This window comes from Salvelinus alpinus, chromosome 2, assembly GCF_045679555.1.
Source record: "Salvelinus alpinus chromosome 2, SLU_Salpinus.1, whole genome shotgun sequence".
Taxonomy (NCBI): domain Eukaryota; kingdom Metazoa; phylum Chordata; class Actinopteri; order Salmoniformes; family Salmonidae; genus Salvelinus; species Salvelinus alpinus.
In genome coordinates this window covers 24,707,757-24,726,220 of record NC_092087.1, presented here as the reverse complement: position 1 = coordinate 24,726,220, position 18,464 = coordinate 24,707,757, and the positions used below count along the sequence as shown (strand labels likewise).

Here is an 18,464-nt window from a genome sequence, read left to right as displayed (position 1 = left end):
CCAGACAGTGTGGACATGTAAATCGATTTAAAACTAAACCAGCTCAGACAGTAACCCTACATAGAAAGGTATTGGAGGAAAACCAGTCTACAAACATGGACCAGTTTATTTTAATGTAGCCTAATGAAACCAGAAGTTCTGACTTCAGTCACATCTACCAGTCGTCGTGAGCTGAAAGCCACAAGGTGTTCTAGACTACCTAGCTAACCCAGGTAATGACATGAAATAATGTTAAAATGAGCATGAAAACAAAGCAGTGTCCTCAGATTTTTTACTTTTTACACCCAAGGGCACTCTGTACCACTATGGCAGTACATTGGCAGTGCATACATACACTGCTTGCTGAGAAGTTAAAGGATAAGACCATATCATATCATATCCTTTGCTAATATCACATGTACACAGAGTACTACACTATTGTAACACTAGAGCTTTGAAATGAACAGCCACAGGACAGCCAAGTGGCTTGAGTCATGAGATGTATCCTTAGTTGGGTTACAAGGGAGTAGTACTTCTCTGAAAATACTGTTTGTTAATCCACATGATTATGCTCACAAAGACTCAAAAGAGGAAAGTAGGGTAGTTATGACACAAAGCTCATAAGAAAACCACTGTGTGGAAATTTTTGAAGGAATTCTGTGGGATTTCATGACTGCTTGGGGGATTATGATGTAGGCTAATTCTGCCTCACTCTTTGGCATGCTAACTCATACGATCTGTAGCTCTGCTCCTCTAGTTTTCCGTTCTGAATTAGCCTTTCTGATATAAGAAGGTAGTTCACCACTCACTCTCCATTGGTCCTGTTGCATTATGCAAGACATGGATTCCACAAAATCTAGTGGAAGAACAAGAGGTGTCATAATCCCAGAAACTACATGAAATTCTTTAAAAAGTAACTGAAGAGGACGGCTGTCACCTTTTGAAATTGTTGGGAGCAGTAAGCTGAGCGAGCAGTCTTACTGGACTTACCAGTTCACATTTATTCAGCCAAAGTTATGGATCCTTTGAAGGTGTGCAGCCTGTCATATGAAAACAAAGCATGTCGCCCCCCGTTGGGCCAATCGAGATTACTATAGCTCCCGCCCTGGGCTAATCATTGTAATGTTGTAAATGCCAGATCTCTATGGCAAGACTCATCGTTCACCCAAGTTTTGTCAAATTCTGGCCAGCAGGTAGCCTCGGTTAGAGCGTTGGGCCAGTAGCTGAAAAGTTGCTGGTTTCAATACTAGAGCTGACAAAGTGAAAATAATCTGTTTCTGTGCCCTTGGGCAAGGCAAATTGCTCCAGGGGCGCTGTACAATGGTGACCCCTGACCGTGACCCCACTCCCTGCGGTTGTCTCAGGGCGAGTTAGGATATGCAAAAAAACGAGTTTCCGTTACACACTTGTGTGTAACAGGACAAAAATAAGCACCCCCCAAATTATTGTAATTCTAAAATTGGGCCAGTGCTATCTGAGATATCGCATGTGACTAACCTACTAATGGTCGGAAACAGATCCACAGTCCCCTCCCTGATTTTATCGCAGGGCACAATTAGTAGTTAGTGTAGCTTTGGGGGCATATGAGCAACATTGTCAGGCCTTTTGTGGTTCGTAAGAACGTCAAGGTCACAAAAGCGTGCTGGCCATGGTCCTCTGCTGCATATCCAGTCAGCTGTGCTAACACTCCGTTCTGAGAGCTCACAGACCTCATCACGGTGTTGTTTCCTCTCCTCTATGATGCCCCTGGTCTCTGCTCCGGTAGGTGTTCTATATCACTATATCAGCAAAACCGACCTCAACCTTTTTGGGTCAGATATGGAAGGCTCTTGCAGGAGTAGGGATCTGGTTGGCCTCATTACCCAAGGAAGGACCCCTAGGACTGCATCTCAATGGTCTGAGCCGTGTCTGTCTATATCAGCCAGAAAAACAAACGCATGTAAAGGAGCAGGGTGGACGGACACTATTAGCGGAGGGGAAGGAAATGCCAGCGCACCAGATTTAGAACACTCCCTCTCAGGGAATTAATATGTCATGTGAATCTGATCCCATTGATTTTTCTGTCTGATTCTCTCCTTTTTTCTCGCTGGCTTGTATTGCTCTCACTCTCTCACACAGTTTGCGGAACGGGAGAGGGATTTTCTTCTGAGTCTTTCACAACAGTCTCTCTTCCCTCTGTGATGTCTTGATGAAGGGCTTTATTTCAGCATTAGCACGGCGCGTGACAGTGGGTAGCTTCCACTTCCTCTGTATTTCCTGTCTCTTTGGCAATCGCTGCCCACAGCTGTGTCTACTTCTTGTTTTTAGGATATGTGTTGTGTAAGAGTGTGCTGTGTGAACTTATGTCTGTATTTCATAATTATAATCCTGACTGTGTCTGTCTATGTTTTACAGGAGGCTGCTGGATGAGTGGTCACCATGTCTCCCTTCTTACGCATAACCTTTAATGCGTTTGATCTGGGCGTCTTGCCACCCCTGACTGACGCTCCCTTCTGTGCAATTAAGATGAAGGAGTCCCTCAGCACTGGTCAGTAGCATTACCCATGGGGTACTACTCAGTGGTGGGGAAAAAGTACCCAATTGTCATACTTGAGTAAAAGTAAAGATACCTTAATAGAAAATTACTCAAGTAAATGTGAAAGCCACCCACTAAAGTACTACTTGAGTAAAAGTCAAAGTATTTGGTTTTAAATATACTCAAGTATCAAAGTAAATGTTATTGCTAAAATATACTTTTATTTCTTATACTTAAGTATAAATTATTTCAAATTCTTTATATTAAGCCAACCAAAAGGTACCATTGTCTTGTTTTTTTACATTTACGGATAGCCAGTGGCACACACCAACACTCAGACATCACTTACAAACGAAGCATGAGTCCACCAGATCAGAGTCAGTAGGGATGACCAGGGGTCTTCTCTCTCCCAACCTTTCACACGTAGACAAACACACTTTGTCATGCACATGTGTAAGCTGTTGTAGTAGTGGTGGTGGTGTAACCTGTCTCTCTCTCTCCAGAGCGGGGGAAGACCCTAGTCCAGAGGAAACCCACTATGTACCCTGCCTGGAAGTCCCCTTTCGATGCCCACATCTACGAGGGCCGTGTCCTCCAAGTGGTTCTGATGAAGACCGCAGAGGAGCCATTGGCCGAGGCCACGGTGGGCGTGTCCGTGCTGGCTGAGCGCTGTAAGAAGGGCAACGGCTGTGCTGAATTCTGGGTAGACCTGCAGCCTTCTGGGAAGGTTCAGATGGTCGTACAGTTCTTTGTGGAGGACACAGACACAGCAGGTAGTAAGCCAAACAAACAGGCTCTCAATCTAGCATTTACTGTATATCTCTGTCGCTCTCTGTACTCTCCAGCACTCAAACACACTGGCTACAGAGAGTAAACAGTGGCCTCCAGGCTGCCAGGCCAGCTTGTCACATGGCGCTCAGCCTAGCAGCCATACAGGCCCTGGAAGGAGGATTGTGTGTATCTAGGAGCTGGCATAGGACCCAGACCCAGGGGAAATCTGTATGTTAGAGTGTCCCAGTCAGGCTGTACCTGCTGTGGGTCGGCCCAGGGTAGGAGAGGGGGTAGGCTGGAGCAGCATCCATCATACCCCCCTCTCTCTGCAGCTTTCCTGAAAAGCAGCTCAGACTGGTATTTTTAGGCCTGTTTGTCTGATTAACCCTCTCTCCCCGACTGTCACCAGCATGTGTCCAGAGTTGGCAGGTGGGAGCATCTCCTCTCTAAACATACACACCAGTCAAGGGAATGAGATGGCAAGGAGGAAATGTGTTAGTCTCACATTTTCTCATTAGTCTCCTGTCTTTTACTCCATCTTCCCATCTGTGTCCTCCTCCCTCACCCTCTTTTGTGTCTTCTCACAGTCCTCATTTCAGTTTTATTTTCTTTGTTTACCTCTCTCACGCCTCTCTCTTTGTTTTCTTTCCATGACCTTTGACCGAGTCCCCTTGGCTTGTGTCAAATATGGTGAATAAATAAGATTGTTTACTCAGGCCATTCACTAATGACAAAAATTGTCATGGTTCCTGTCTGTGTAACTTCTTTGGGCTGCAAGCCCGAAGCCGGGCGCAATATGACAACAGCCACTTCAAGTGCAGGGCGCGAAATTCAAAATATATTTTTTAGAAATATTTAACTTTCACACATTAACAAGTCCAATACAGCATATGAAAGATAAACTTCTTGTGAATCCAGCCAACATGTCCGATTTTTAAAATGTTTTACAGCGAAAACACCACGTATATTTATGTTAGCTCACCACCAAATACAAAAAAGGACAGACATTTTTCACAGCACAGGTAGCATGCACAAAACCAACCTAACTAACCAAGAACCAACCAAACTAACCAAGAAACAACTTCATCAGATGACAGTCTTATAACATGTTATTAAATAAATCTATGTTTTGTTCGAAAAATGTGCATATTTGAGCTATAAATCAGTTTTACATTGCAGCTACCATCACAGCTACCGTCAGAAATGGCACCGAAGCAGCCAGAGTAATTACAGACACCAACATCAAATACCTAAATACTCATCATAAAACATTTCTGAAAAATACATGGTGTACAGCAAATGAAAGACAGGCATCTTGTGATTCCAGCCAATATTTCCGATTTCTTAAGTGTTTTACAGCAAAAACACAATATAGCATTATATTAGCTTACCACAATAGCCAGAAACACAAGCCATTTACCAGCAGTAAAAGTTAGCGATCGTAACAAACCAGCAAAAGATATATAATTTTTGACTAACCTTGATAAGCTTCATCAGATGACAGTCCTATAACATCAGGTTATACATACACTTATGTTTTGTTCGGAAATGTGCATATTTAGAGCTGAAATCAGTGGTTATACATTGTGCTAACGTAGCATCTTTTTCCCACAACGTCCGGATATTTTTCTGACACTCACATATTCTGACCAAATAACTATTCATAAACATTACTAAAAAATACATGTTGTATAGGAAATGATAGATACACTAGTTCTTAATGCAATCGGCGTGTTAGAATTCTAAAAATAACTTCATTACGATATGCAGTTTACGTTATGGCGAGAGCGTGCCCAAAATCTGGGCGCAATCTACTAGTTCACATGTTCGACAGATATATGAAATAGCATCATAAAATGGGTCCTACTTTTGATGATCTTCCATCAGAATGTTGTACAAGGGGTCCTTTGTCCAGAACAATCGTTGTTTGGATTTAGAATGTCCTCTTCTCCAGTCAATTAGCACGGAAAGCTAGCAAAGTGGCGCGGAGCTCTCCTTCCTGAACATACGCAGACAAAGCAACACGCCTAACATCCCGAAAAATTTTCAATAATCTAATAAAACTATATTGAAAACACATACTTTACGATGATATTGTCACATGTATCAAATAAAATCAAAGCCGGAGATATTAGTCGTCTATAACGACAGCTTTACAGAAGGCAATACCAGGTCACTTCTCGCGCGTTCCAGAAAACAGGAAATTGGGGTCACGTCATGCCAAGAGCTTTTATTCGACCTCAGATGATGTTATACACTCCATTTCTTCTCTCACTGCCTGTTGACATCTAGTGGAAGGTGTATGAAGTGCATGTATACTAATAAATATCAAGCCCATTTATAGGCAGGCCCTAGAACAGAGCATCGATTTCAGATTTTCCACTTCCTATCAGGAAGTTTGCTGCAAAATGAGTTCTGTTTTACTCACAGATATAATTCAAACGGTTTTAGAAACTAGAGAGTGTTTTCTATCCAATAGTAATAATAATATGCATATTGTACGAGCAAGAATTGAGTACGATGCCGTTTGAAATGGGCACCTTTTATCCAGGCTACTCAATACTGCCCCTGCAGCCCAAAGAGGGTAAGTGGGCTTTCCCTCTCTTGCGTGAAACCAGGGTCTCATTTGCAAGGGAGCCCCATGAACATACAATACATAATATCAATACAATACATACAACAAGATTATTCAAAACAAACACCTTTCACGTATCACCTCCCTTAAACTCCATCTAAACGTTCCCGTGTGAACTGGCAGTTTCTCCATAATATCTGGCATGCTCACTTGAAAGAGGGAACAGCTGGCTCTGGTGTACTTAGTGTCCTCGCCCCACCCTGAAAAATGAGTCAGTGCGATGTATCTCTCTGGGGCACCCCCTCTGCGGGCCGGGGACAAGTAGATCAGAGTGGCCCTCCCCGATCAGCAAAAGATTTGGGAGCAAAGTATCTCGCTTTTCTCTTCTATCTCTGGTTTGCATCAGCTGCAGCCACATTTTGCAGAAGGCCATTCTCACTGTTTACTCTGAAAGTCAAACAATTGTGACCTGACCTCATTGTTTAGATGACTTTTCCTTAATCTTCCTCAATTTGATGATTTGATGTTTAAAGAGATTCTCCAGTACTTTTGCATAATTTTTAGCCAGTAGTTCTGAAAGTAGCACTCTCGAGCCAAAAGTGTCCCCTGAAAATGTCATATTTTATGTCACATATGTGCACCAAAAGTCATTGCGCTCTCTCACTCTGCTGTGTGTGCATCTTGCTAGCTGTCACTCAAATGGTGAGGGGCTGAAGTGTATTGGCTAGAACTCTAATTGCTAGGGGGAGAGACCTGAAAATAGCTGTGCAGCAACGCTCCCCATCCCAGACAGGGCTTGAGAGGATCTGCAGGGAAGAATGGAAGAAACTCCCGAATTACAGGTGTCCCAAGCTTGTAGTGTCATACCCAAGAAGACGAGGCTGTAATCATTGCCAAAGGTGCTTCAGCAAAGTACTGAGTAAATGGTCTGAATAATTATGTAAATGTGATATTTACTCCTTTTTTTATACATTTGCAAACATTTCTAAAAACCTGTTTTTACTTTGTCGTTATGGGGTATTGTATGTAGATTGATGGGGGGGGAAATCGATTTAATGCATTTTAGAATGTGCTGTAATACTTTCGGAATGCACTTTATGAACTACACATTGACACATCCAGCCCAAAGCAGGAGGATAACAAATACTTAGTAGTCGCCAAAGTTCCAGAGCATGTCTTTAATAAGCAATCATCTCTAATGCTGAGATATCTGTGTACACGGTCAATCATTTATGTGGGTTTAGAATATAACAATGTAGATACAGGGCACATTATTATGTTTTGCAGTAGTGTAAAGTACTTAAGTAATACTTAAGTCGTTTTTTTGTGTTTTTGTATTTTACTTTACGGTTTTATATTTTTTACTACTTTTACTTCACTGCATTCCTGTAATGATGTACTTTTTACTCCATACATTTTCCTTGACACCCAAATGTACTCGTTACATTTTGAATGTTTAGCAGGACAGGAAAATGGTCCAATTCACACTTATCAAGAGAACATCCCTGGTCATATTGCCTCTGATCTGGCACTCACTAAATACACATGCTTTGTTTGTAAATTATGTTGGAGTGTGCCCCTGACTATCCGTAAATTTAAAAAACACAAGTTGTATGGTTTGCTTAATATAAGAAATGTAAAATTATTCTTACTTTTGATATTGATATTTTAGCAATTACATTTACTGAAGTATATTTAAAATCAAATACTTTTAGACTTTTACTCAATTAGTATTTTACTGGGTGACTCAGTTTTACTTGAGTCATTTTCTATTGTTTCAAACTCTTTTAATTTTCACCAAGGTACCATTTTTAGCTCACAATGTAACACACTATCTAATAATATCACCCACAGCAGACCCAATGGTATATGATTGAGTACATAGAATAATTAATTGTAATATTGTTATGTGTGCCGAGCAGCGTTTAAGTCGAACGTGAAGGGGCGTGAAGAGGAGGACGGGGAGATGACACTGACCCGAAGGAGAGGAGCCATGAAACAGGCCAAGGTCCACTTCATCAAGAACCATGAGTTCACAGCCACCTTCTTTGGACAGCCCACCTTCTGCTCTGTCTGCCGGGAGTTTGTCTGGTGAGAGACGCAGACCACCCCATCCATACACCACCGTGACCACCACACTGACCATGACAAAGACCGTTGAGCTTTCAACCTGTTTTACAAGTGTCGTTTTGCTACACAATGGTATTATGCCTTGGCTTAGCAGTTAACCACAGTACAGTCGACTGATAACCCCAAAACCAGCCCCCCATGGGGTCTCTAAGTAGACCAATTAACAGCTCTAATTGATCCATAACTGGAGCAGTCTGTCCAACAATAACAGTAAGACTGGCTGGCAGCGCCTGTTCTGTGAGCAGTGTGAGTCGCTGTCTGGGGAAAACCCACAGGGTGTTGCTGCAATGTTCCAACAATGTCAGCACAATTACTAGTGCAGGGCTGCCCCCTTCCTGCCAGAGAAGAAAGTTGTTATTGGTGCCTTATGGTGACAGGTTGTGCAAAAGATGAATGAATGTCTCTCCTCTCATTCTGTTGAACTACCATTTGTTTATTGTCACTGTCAATACTTTATATTGAGATATTCTTACTATCTGTCAGTATGCCTTTTGGGAGAAGTGCACAACGATTAGTAATTTATTGTATGAATCTTCACCCTGTTTTTCTTTCCAAACAGGGGATTCAACAAGCAAGGCTACAAGTGCAGACGTGAGTGTCTCTGACCCCCTTGCCGTTAAAATGTTTCACTATATGGAAGTTGTTTTGGTGCTTGGAGTGAAACATCCAAAGCGTTCACTCTGCAATAATTTACTCCCAAAATATACACGCATTTCTCATATCAATAAGTGAATATCTTAACTAGCAGCTTTCCCTAATGTGGCTTAATCTCTGTCTCAGAATGCAACGCCGCCATCCACAAGAAATGTATTGATAAAATCATCGGGAGGTGCACAGGAACAGCAGCCAACAGCAGAGACACTATGGTGAGCAACATGACCTCACCTCCCAAAACATATAAAAAACCTGGATATAATACTGTGTGGCCAATTGGCACCATGTAATCTACTGTAGATGGTGTTTGAAGATCAGTTTTCTATGGAGTGATTACCTTGATTTTATATGTTGACTAGGGTCGTAATTTTTCCATGTTGTTTTCTCTGATCGCATCGGAGTCATGCAGCTGTGCGAACTGTTCCACGTTATTCTACACCCCTCAATAGGCAAGACGAGACACTTTCAGGGAGGTCAAATCAACAGCTATCAGAGACCAGGAGAACTGTGTCAGGCAAATCAATAGGCTTGTGTTTAAAACTGAACAGTGGTGCTTCATTCCAGCTGTAATTTAGCTAAGATTTCAAAAGGCGCTCGCACATCTGAGCTCTGACAAAGGCTGTGAGGCCGATACATAAAGCTTATTAAAGAGCAGTGATACTATCAAGAGCCGTGTGCGGGTTCCTTATTTTTTCTCATTTTATTCAGCTGTAATTTAGCTAGCACGGGACCAAAGTAGCCAGTATGGTGCCAGTGGATTCAGCATAGGACAGTTATTACCAGTAGTGGAGCACTTTTGACTAGTGTTGCAGCCATGAAGTACTAGAAAGACTGATAGTATTTGCAGCAGTGGGATCAGCTCTATAGCACCTGTGGCAGTTAGGATAGAGAGGCCTTCTCTTCAGAGGTTAGAGGTGAACCTGTTCCCTGTCTGCAGCCTGTATGGGAACAGTACAGGTGGAGTGGTTGGCAAGTCAGTGCTGTGAGGGTGGAGTCAGTCCACAAGTTAACTGTGTAGGTGTGTGCCCCTGTCCCCTCTCTCTTGCTCCCTGTGGGGCACCATGAGGAGGTTCAGAAGGGCTGTGAGGCCCCACAGACACCCATTTTGGGGGGGGGGGGGGGGGGTCAGTGCCCATGGGTACTATGGACTACCTCATTGATGACGGGAGCTCTGTGTATCCACAGTTCCAGAAGGAGCGCTTTAAGATCGACATGCCACATCGCTTCAAGATCCACAACTACATGAGCCCTACCTTCTGTGACCACTGTGGCAGTATGCTCTGGGGAATGGTCAAGCAGGGCCTCAAGTGTGAAGGTAGGTGTGAGGCCACCATCTCTGTCTCTGTGTGTCTCTCTCTCTCAATTCAATTTCAATTTATGGTGCTTTCTGGCATGGGAAACATGTTTACATTGCCAAAGCAAGTGAAATAGATAATAAACAGAAGTGAAATAAACAATAACACATTTACAGTTAACATTACACTCACAAAAGTTCCAAAAGAATAAAGACATTTCCTAAACGATATCTTAACCATCAATAAGAAACAATACTGTGCAGCCGTATTCATTGACCTGGCCAAGGCTTTCGACTCTGTCAATCACACCATCCTCATCGGCAGACTCGATAGCCTTGGTTTCTCAAATGATTGCCTCGCCTGGTTCACCAACTACTTCTCTGATAGAGTTCAATGTGTCAAATTGGAGGGCCTGTTGTCCGGGCCTCTAACAGTCTCTATGGGGGTGCCACAGGGTTAAATTCTTGGGCCGACTCTCCTTTCTGTATACATCAATGATGTCGCTCTTGCTGCTGGTGAGTCTCTGATCCACCTCTACGCAGACGACACCATTCTGTATACTTCTGGCCCTTCTTTGGACACTGTGTTAACAACCCTCCAGATGAGCTTCAATGCCATACAACTCTCCTTCCGTGGCCTCCAATTGCTCTTAAATACAAGTAAAACTAAATGCATGCTCTTCAACCGATCGCTGCCTGCACCTGCCCGCCCGTCCAGCATCACTACTCTGGACGGTTCTGACTTAGAATATGTGGACAACTACAAATACCTAGGTGTCTGGTTAGACTGTCAACTCTCCTTCCAGACTCACATCAAACATCTCCAATCCAAAGTTAAATCTAGAATTGGCTTCCTATTTCGCAACAAAGCATCCTTCACTCATGCTGCCAAACATACCCTCATAAAACTGACCATCCTACCGATCCTCGACTTCGGCGATGCATTTACAAAACAGCCTCCAATACCCTACTCAATAAATTGGATGCAGTCTATCACAGTGCCATCCATTTCGTCACCAAAGCCCCATATACTACCCACCACTGCGACCTGTACGCTCTCGTTGGCTGGCCCTCGCTTCATACTCGTCGCCAAACCCACTGGCCCCAGGTCATCTACAAGACCCTGCTAGTTAAAGTCCCCCCTTATCTCAGCTCGCTGGTCACCATAGCAGCACCCAGCTGTAGCACGCGCTCCAGCAGGTATATCTCTCTGGTCACCCCCAAAGCCAATTCCTCCTTTGGCCGCCTCTCCTTCCAGTTCTCTGCTGCCAATGACTGGAACGAACTACAAAAATCTCTGAAACTGGAAACGCTTATCTCCCTCACTAGCTTTAAGCACCAGCTGTCAGAGCAGCTCACAGATTACTGCACCTGTACATAGCCCATCTATAATTTAGCTCAAACAACTACCTCTTCCCCTACTGTATTTATTTATTTATTTTGCTCCTTTGCACCCCATTATTTATATTTCTACTTTGCACATTCTTCCACTGCAAATCTACCATTCCAGTGTTTTACTTGCTATATTGTATTTACTTCGCCACCATGGCCTTTTTTTGCCTTTACCTCGCTTATCTCACCTCATTTGCTCACATTGTATATAGACTTATTTTTCTACTGTATTATTGACTGTATGTTTGTTTTACTCCATGTGTAACTCTGTGTTGTTGTATGTGTCGAACTGCTTTGCTTTATCTTGGCCAGGTCGCAGTTGTAAATGAGAACTTGTTCTCAACTAGCCTACCTGGTTAAATAAAGGTGAAATAAATAAAAAAATTGTCATATTATGTTTATATACAGTGTTGTTACGATGAGCAAATAGTTAAAGTACAAAAGGGAAAACAAATAAACATAAATATGGGTTGTATTTATTTACAACGGTGTTTGATAGAGAGAACAATCTTCAATCCACCCAATATTTTAACTCTGCCTCTTATTTCTTTCCCTCCATTTTCTCCCAGCTACTATCTTACTCTTCTCTCCTCTCTCCTGTTAGACTGTGGCATGAACTCCCATCACAAATGTGAGAAGAAAGTGGGAAATCTCTGTGGAATCAACCAGAAACTCCTGGCTGAGGCCCTCAACCAAGTTAGCCAAGTGAGAAAGACAGGGGCACATGGTCATGCCCACATTCAAACATACTAATGTATTTTATGGAGTCATGAATGCACATTCATAACCCTATTGTAATAGCATTATACTTCTTCAGAAATCCACAAGACTGTCTGAATCCAACAACTCTGAGTCAACGGACATTGGAATCTACCAGGACTTCAACAAAAGCCCAGGAGTGGACCCTAGTGGTAAGTAGCTGTCACTGCTGCAGTTGGGAGCACATGTTATTCTGCAGTAAACAATATTTTGGTCCTTAACAATGTAGGTCTTTAGTTCTCTTTCGTTTTTTTTTTTTTTTTTTGTGTGTATGCATCTATTGACATTATGCCCGTCTCTTTGTGTGTGTTTGTGTTCAACAGAAGGCTATGAGAAGCTGTGGGAGGGAGGTAAGGGCCCTGCCCCAGCCAGCATCACTCCCAAGACCCGCCTCACCATTGACAGCTTTGTGTTCCACAAGGTGCTGGGCAAGGGCAGCTTTGGCAAGGTACAGTACAACCACTGCTACATTCCTCATGCTCATGCCACTGACACCCATGCATACAGACTCAATGGCCTTCAAACACATCACTTGTCTAAAAGGTTTGTCTAAAAGGTTCCAAGGCACTCTTCAACTGCTGAGAGCCAACTTACTGTAGTGGTTTAGTTAGTATGTGACCCGTGTTATTATCTGTTGTTGGAGTAGCTACAGTGCATCCGGAATGTATTCAGACCCCTTTTTCCACATTTTGTTACGTTACAGCCTGATTCTAAAATGGATTCCATGAGAACATTTTCTCATCAATCTATACAAAATACCCCATAACCTTATTTACATAAGTATTCAGATGCTTTGCTATGAGACTCGAAATTGAGCTCAGGTGCATCCTGTTTTCATTGATCATCCTTGAGATGTTTCTACAACTTGATTGGAGTCCACCTGTGGGAAATGTAATTGATTGTACATGATTTGGAAAGGTACACACCTGTCTATGTAAGGTCACACAGTTGACAGTGCATGTCAGAGCAAAAATGAAGCCATGAGGTCGAAGGAATTGTCTGTAGAGCTCCGAGACAGGATTGTGTCGAGGCACAGATCTGGGGAAGGGTACCAAAATGTTTCTGCAGCGTTTGAAGGTTACCACAAACAGTGACTTCATTCTTTCTTAAATGGAAGATGTTTCGAACCACCAAGACTCTTCTTAGAGCTGGCCGCCCGGCCAAGCTGAGCAATCTGGGGAGAAGGGCCTTGGTCAGGGAGAAGACCAAGAACACGATGCTCACTCTGAAAAAGCTCCAGAGTTCCTCTGTAGAGATGGGAGAACCTTCCAGAAGGACAACCATCTCTGCAGCACTCTACCAATCAGGCCTTTATGGTAGAGTGGCCAGACGGAAGCCACTCCTTAGTAAAAGACACATGACAGCCCACTTGGATTTTGCCAAAAGGCACCTAAAGACTCTGACAATGAGAAACAAGATTCTCTGGTCTGATTAAACCAAGATTGAACTATTTGCCCTGAATGCCAAGCATCACGTCTGGAGGAAACCTGGCACCATCCCTACGGTGAAGCATATTGTGGCAGCATCATTTTGTGGGAATTATTTTCAGCTGCAGTTACTGGGAGACTAGTCAGGATCGAGGGAAAGATGAACGGGGCAAAGTACAGAGAGATCTTTGATGAAAATCTGCTCCAGAGCGCGCAGAACCTCAGACTGGGGCGGAGGTTCACCTTCCAACAGGACAACGACCCTAAGCACACAGCCAAGACAATGCAGGAGTGGCTTCGGAACAAGTCTCTGAATGTTCTTGAGTGGCCCAGCCACAGCCTGGACTTGAACCCCATCGAACGTCTCTGGAGAAACATGAAAATAGCTGTGCCTCAACACTCCGCATCCATCCTGACAGAGCTTGAGAGGATCTGCAGAGAAGAATGGGAGAGCTTGTAGTGTCATACCCAAGAAGACTCGAGGCTGTAATCGCTGCTGAAGGTGCTTCAACAAAGTACTGAGTAAAGGGTCTGAATACTTATATAAATGTGATATTTCATTTTTTTATGTCTTATTAAATAGCAAAAATGTCTAAATTCATTATGGGATGTGTGTAGATTGATGAGGGGGAAAAAACAATTGAATCAATTTTAGAATAAGGCTGTAACCTAACAAATGGCCTGCTCTGGTCTGATAGTTTAGTATGTTCAACGTGAGTATTCGGCTGTGCTGTATCACCTCTCCTGTGTGGTGCTCCAGGTCCTGCTGGCTGAGCTGAAGGGGCGAGGGCAGTACTTTGCTGTGAAGGCCCTGAAGAAAGATGTGGTTCTGATGGATGATGATGTGGAGTGTACCATGGTGGAGAAGAGAGTCCTGGCCCTGGCCTGGGACAACCCCTTCCTCACACACCTCTACTCCACCTTCCAGACCAGGGTGAGATCCCTACCCCTCTCCATAGCTTTATCTTTCATTAGGATTTACCGTCCTCCATCACTACCTCCACACACACAGCACTCCTGGAACAATTGTATATCAGACTGATGTGTGTCACTCGACTTGGGTGTTTAGACAGTAGTTTAACTGATAGGAGTGTGTGTGTGTGTGTGTGTGTGTGTGTGTGTGTGTGTGTGTGTGTGTGTGTGTGTGTGTGTGTGTGTGTGTGTGTGTGTGTGTGTGTGTGTTACCAGGAACACCTGTTTTTCGTGATGGAGTACCTGAATGGAGGAGACCTGATGTTCCACATACAGGATAAGGGTCGCTTTGACCTCTACAGAGCCACGTGAGTGACAGACTACAGTGTTAACTCACTATCCACCAGACACGAAGTAGTTATTTACTTAGAACTCACCCACGACAGTTTTATAGCAGGTTAAGGGCAGACTGTAGGCCTTTCGTAGGGATGATGCACCAGAAGTAATTTGCCCTCTACCACTCTTCTCCCCCAGGTTCTACTCAGCAGAGATCATAATTGGACTGCAGTTCCTCCACTCCAAAGGAATAATTTACAGGTGAGATCAATGAACTTTTATGGTCTCGTCTGGCCTTGCACTTGATTTCCCTTATTCATCCCTGTACTAGCGCTTAGTAGATGGATCATCCCCTCCCCTCCCAACCCTTCCCTGCTACAGGGACCTGAAGCTGGACAATGTGATGCTGAACAGAGACGGCCACATTAAGATCGCTGACTTTGGGATGTGCAAGGAGAACGTGTTTGGAGAGAATCGGGCCACCACTTTCTGTGGGACGCCGGACTACATCGCACCAGAGGTGTGTGTGACTGTGTCTGTGCAGGATAGGGTATTGTGGGATTCTGTTTGTAAAGCAATTTACACTCTCTGTCCTGTATTTGTAAGTCTGTGTTTTGATCCTGACTGTAGAAGATGACTCTTAACATTGTCCATGTGTATGTCTGTCCATCCTCAGATCCTGCTGGGACAGAAGTACACCTTCTCCGTGGACTGGTGGTCGTTTGGGGTACTGGTGTATGAGATGCTGATTGGCCAGTCGCCGTTCCAGGGTGATGACGAGGATGAGCTGTTTGAGTCCATCAGGATGGACGTGCCTCACTACCCTCGCTGGATCACCAAAGAGGCTAAGGACCTGCTGGAGAAGGTGCAGCTGCTGCTCATTCTCTTCTCTCACTAACTCCCCACACAGCCTTGACCTCCTTTTCACAATGTTGTGTGCCTGTAAGTCTGTGACAGTGGGTGGCAGATTGGTGTCCACTAGTAAACAATGCAATCAGTCTTGCAATTTCACCTGACTTTCATCAACACTAGCCATGCACACAGACATTCACACACAGCCACACCAAGACTTACAGAGAAAGACAGGCATTGGAATGACACAATGTTTGTTGCCTGTGATTAAAAGGTTATTTTCCCTTACATATGCAAGCAAAGTTTCCACACCCTTGTTACCTTGCTATTATATCCCTCTCAACCCTGGCCATCTACACACTCACAAGCTTGCACACATGCAGGCACAAAAACACACACCTTAAATCCAAGCTGGATGCTTGTCCCAAAGCTGTTGTGTGTCTCTGTTCCCCATCCCTAGCTGTTTGAAAGAGACCCCAGTCGCAGGCTAGGTGTGGTGGACAACATCCGTGGCCACTCCTTCTTCAAGACCCTCAACTGGCCTGCCCTGGAGAAGAGAGAGGTGGACCCCCCCTTCAAACCTAAAGTGGTACGGTCTGGTTCTCTGACTTATAATGGAACTGTGGCTAGTGAAACTCACACACTAATGCTCTTTTCAGATTTGTTTACACCATATTAATTGTTTATTTGGAGTTGTGTTGTGAATGGTGTCATTGGTCTATTGTTGAACTGACAGCCCTTCTCTGCCAATCACAGAAAGGCCCCAATGACTGCAACAACTTTGACCGGGAGTTCCTGAGTGAGAAGCCCCGCCTCTCCCACACGGACAAGAACCTAATCGACTCTATGGACCAGACAGCCTTTGCAGGCTTTTCTTTCATCAACCTCAAGATGGAATGCATTATGGACAAATGAAGGCACAACAAGATTCCCCCATCTCTTCGTTCCAACCGCACCATTATAAACGCATAGGAAAGGGAGGAGGGGGAAACCAGTGTTGCATTTATCTCTGTGGTGGTTCCTTCAATAACGGTGTCTTTATTTTCCTTGGGATCAAACCTTGAATCAATCCATGTACTGTACTTTATCCCCCAACATACATCAACACACTCATTCACACACACCCCATAGCTCAGACAGTTGTTTAGTATTGTCCATGCTGGGATGTCAGGGGTCAAATGTGGCTCTCTCACACACCTGTGTGCTCTGTATGTCACTCTTTCCCATCCCATCATTCACATAATTGTTTTGTGTGTGTGTTTTTACTGTCCTTGTGGATACCAGAAGTCCCTACAAGGATAGTAAAACAAGGATAATTCAGACAAGTGAGGACATTTTGCTGGTCTTCACAAGGAAAAATGCTATTTTAGGCTTAGGGGTTAGGGTTAGAATTAAGGTTGGGGCTAGGGGTTACGGTTAGGAGTTAGAGTTAGGTATAGTTTGGGGTTAAGGTTAGATTTGGGGGTTAGGGTTAGAATTAAGGTTGGGGCTAGGGGTTACGGTTAGGAGTTAGGGTTAGGTATAGTTTGGGGTTAAGGTTAGATTTAGGGGTTAGGGAAAATAGGATTTTGGATGGGAATCAAGTTTTTGGCCCCCACAAGGATAGCAATATAAAAGTGTGGGTGTGTGTGTTGGAGCACTCACTTACTATGCATAAATGCATGCATGAATGAATATGTCTGAGTGACAGCATGAATCTCGAGTATATTTTAAATGTTTTATAATGAAAAGAACGTTTATACTTTTTCAGGTGCGAATTCCGTACCCTATGGAAGGTAAAATTAATTCAATTGAAAGGGTGATAAAAAAACTAATTATAGAACACCCAAGTTACAGGACCAGTAGAGGATGCACAGATTTATACAGGCATGGATAGTCTCTCACATTTGTCTGCCCATCCACATGATATAAAACTAAGGATTTGTAAATGGTACTGCCGCTTCCCCACTCTCCGGAACAAACCAGAGCTACTCTGAACAAACCACGGCTACTCTGATTCAAATCTGCGTTACAGTAGTGTGAAATGGAGTGGGACATCATACTGGAGGGAGTCAATGTAATGGTACTCTGCAGTCATTCGTCTTGAAGGTTATGGGTGTGTGTTGGGGGGGATTCCTTTAGCAAAAGGATGGATAAATTGGGTCTTGTGTTACTTGAATGTAGGTATTTTAAAAAGCAAATAATAATAATAATATGCTGTACGTTAAATTAAAATGGTATGTGCATTGCCTTCAGACAGTATTCACACCCCTTGACTTTTTCCACATATTGGTGTTAGAGCCTGAATTTAAAATTGATTAAATTTAGATTTTTGGTCACTGGCCTACAAAAACAATAACCCATTATGTCAAAGTGGAATTGATTTTTTAAAACATTTTTACAGATTAATTAAAAATGAAAAGCTTATGTCTTGAGTCAATAAGTATTCAACCTCTTTCTTATGGCAAGCTTAAATTAATTCAGGAGTAAAAATGTGCTTTTCAAGTCCCAAGTTGCATGGACTCACTTTGTGTGCAATAATAGTGTTTTTAACACAGTCATAAAAAATTACCTAATCTCTGTACCCCACACATACAGTTATCTGTAAGGTCCTTCAGTGAAGCAGTGAATTTCAAACCCAGATTCAACCTCAAAGACCAGGGTGGTTTTCCAATACCTTGTAAAGAAGGTTACCTATTCCTAGATGGGTAAAAAAAAAAAAAAAGACACTGAATATTCCTTTGAGCATGGTAAAGTTATTACACTTTGGATGGTGTATCAATACACCCAGTCACTACAAAGATAAAGGCATCTTTCCTAACTCAGTTGCCAGACAGAAAGGAAACCGCTCAGGGGCCAATGGTGACTTTAAAACAGTTACAGAGATTA

At 43.3% G+C, this 18,464-nt stretch overlaps 1 protein-coding gene across 2 annotated transcripts in view; it reads left to right on the top strand.

Moving 5' to 3' along the window:
* LOC139557373 (protein kinase C delta type-like) overlaps positions 1-18,002 on the top strand; it is a 48,876-nt gene extending 30,874 nt beyond the window's left edge. For both annotated transcript variants that reach the window (XM_071372107.1, XM_071372115.1), the window contains exons 2-17: positions 2,374-2,506; positions 2,998-3,267; positions 7,763-7,931; positions 8,530-8,561; positions 8,751-8,836; positions 9,810-9,939; positions 11,915-12,015; positions 12,128-12,221; positions 12,393-12,517; positions 14,257-14,430; positions 14,685-14,776; positions 14,943-15,005; positions 15,126-15,264; positions 15,421-15,609; positions 16,057-16,185; positions 16,353-18,002. In XM_071372107.1, coding sequence (XP_071228208.1) covers positions 2,398-2,506; positions 2,998-3,267; positions 7,763-7,931; positions 8,530-8,561; positions 8,751-8,836; positions 9,810-9,939; positions 11,915-12,015; positions 12,128-12,221; positions 12,393-12,517; positions 14,257-14,430; positions 14,685-14,776; positions 14,943-15,005; positions 15,126-15,264; positions 15,421-15,609; positions 16,057-16,185; positions 16,353-16,511 — 2,061 coding nt within the window. In that variant the 5' untranslated portion in view covers positions 2,374-2,397 and the 3' untranslated portion in view covers positions 16,512-18,002. The remainder of the gene's footprint in view (positions 1-2,373; positions 2,507-2,997; positions 3,268-7,762; positions 7,932-8,529; positions 8,562-8,750; positions 8,837-9,809; positions 9,940-11,914; positions 12,016-12,127; positions 12,222-12,392; positions 12,518-14,256; positions 14,431-14,684; positions 14,777-14,942; positions 15,006-15,125; positions 15,265-15,420; positions 15,610-16,056; positions 16,186-16,352) is intronic.
* The last annotated feature ends 462 nt before the right edge of the window (positions 18,003-18,464 follow it).